The sequence below is a fragment of the Hyperoodon ampullatus genome (assembly GCF_949752795.1).
Source record: "Hyperoodon ampullatus genome assembly, chromosome: X".
In the NCBI taxonomy this organism is placed as follows: domain Eukaryota; kingdom Metazoa; phylum Chordata; class Mammalia; order Artiodactyla; family Ziphiidae; genus Hyperoodon; species Hyperoodon ampullatus.
In genome coordinates, this window is record NC_136913.1 from 59,258,342 (window position 1) to 59,259,687 (window position 1,346).

Below are 1,346 nucleotides of genomic sequence, written 5' to 3' on the forward strand. Positions count from 1 at the left end.
ATGGGAGATTCACAGAGTGAGCATCAGCGGATGTTACGACGCCACAAGCGCGAGAAGGCAGAGCTGCAGGCCCACATTCAGGGCATGAAGAGCTCGGTCCCCAAGAGCGACGAGAAGAGAAGAAAGCAGTTGCTCCTCGATGTGGCCCGCCTCGAGGCCGAGATGGAGCAGAAGCACCAGCAGGAGCTGCAGAAGTTCCAGGAGAGTTTCCCTGATAACAGCAACGTCGATTCAGTCACTGAAGATCTGGGCAAGCTGGATCTCGAGGACAAGCCTCCTCACCTCTCGAGGGCACGGAGAAGGCGCGAAAGAAAGGTGGCCCTCGAGAGAGAAAGGCAGGAGAGGATGGCCAAGGCTGAGATGGAGCATCTGGCCAGCTACCGCCATGACGAGGAAATGAAGCTCGACGCCATCCTGTGGGCCAGGAATCTGGAGATGAAGGATATCCCGGCCGACGGCCACTGCATGTACCGCGCCATCCAAGACCAGCTGGTGTTCTCCGTGACCGTGGAGAGCCTGCGGAGGCGCACCGCCGAGTACATGCGGAAGCATGTCGAGGACTTCCTGCCCTTCTGCAGCGACCCCGAAACCGGCGACGCCTGCAGCCGCGACGACTTCTTGAGCTACTGCGACAACATCGTGTTCAGCGCGTCGTGTGGAGGCCAGCTCGAGCTGAGGGCCCTGTCGCACGTCCTGCAGACCCCCATCGAGGTGATCCAGGCCAACTCGCCCGCCGTCGTCTTCGGAGAGGAGTACACCAAGAAGCCGCTCACCCTGGTCTACAGGAGCTGCTCCATCTGTGGGGAGCACTACAACTCGGTGAAGCCGCTCGACGCCGGCTCCGTCAGGTGCCCGGCCTCCTGTCTCTTGTAGGCCCGCTGCCGCCATCGCCGTGGCGGCTGCCGTTGGAGCCGAAGCTGCCGCCGCCGCGTCTCCTCAGCAGGCTCCGCTTTTTTCCTTCGGTTTTCTCAGGGTTTTGTTGATTCATTTTACTCAGAGTTCACCCCCTCTCTCCACCCCCGCCCCCCCTTCTTCCTCCCTCGCTCTTCTATCCTCCTCGACCGTCCCTGGGTTGCTTCTTTCACGGGGTTAGGGGGACCGGAGGCCGGTGACCAGGAAGACATCTGCACCGTCCCACCCTGTTGGAGTGACTTTGCCAAGTTCCCACCTTTCTTGCTCCGCGGCATGTGGGGTGGGGTCTTCCCCGACCGGGGCTCGAACCCGTGTCCCCAGGATTCTTAACCACTGAGCCACCAGGGAAGCCCTAGTATTTTGTTTTGTTTTTTCATAAAACCTTGTATGGTTGCAAATTAAGTACAGTTGTTTAGATGTTTTCTGAATTCTAA

General features: G+C 59.4%; 1 protein-coding gene across 1 annotated transcript; it reads left to right on the top strand.

The window, feature by feature from the left end:
- On the top strand, positions 1-873 carry LOC307069677 (OTU domain-containing protein 6A-like; the record flags this gene model as incomplete). Its single annotated transcript, XM_079728030.1, has 1 exon — positions 1-873. The coding sequence occupies one exon, from the start codon at positions 1-3 to the stop codon at positions 871-873; it is 873 nt and encodes a 290-aa protein (XP_079584156.1).
- Between the last annotated feature and the right edge of the window lie 473 nt (positions 874-1,346).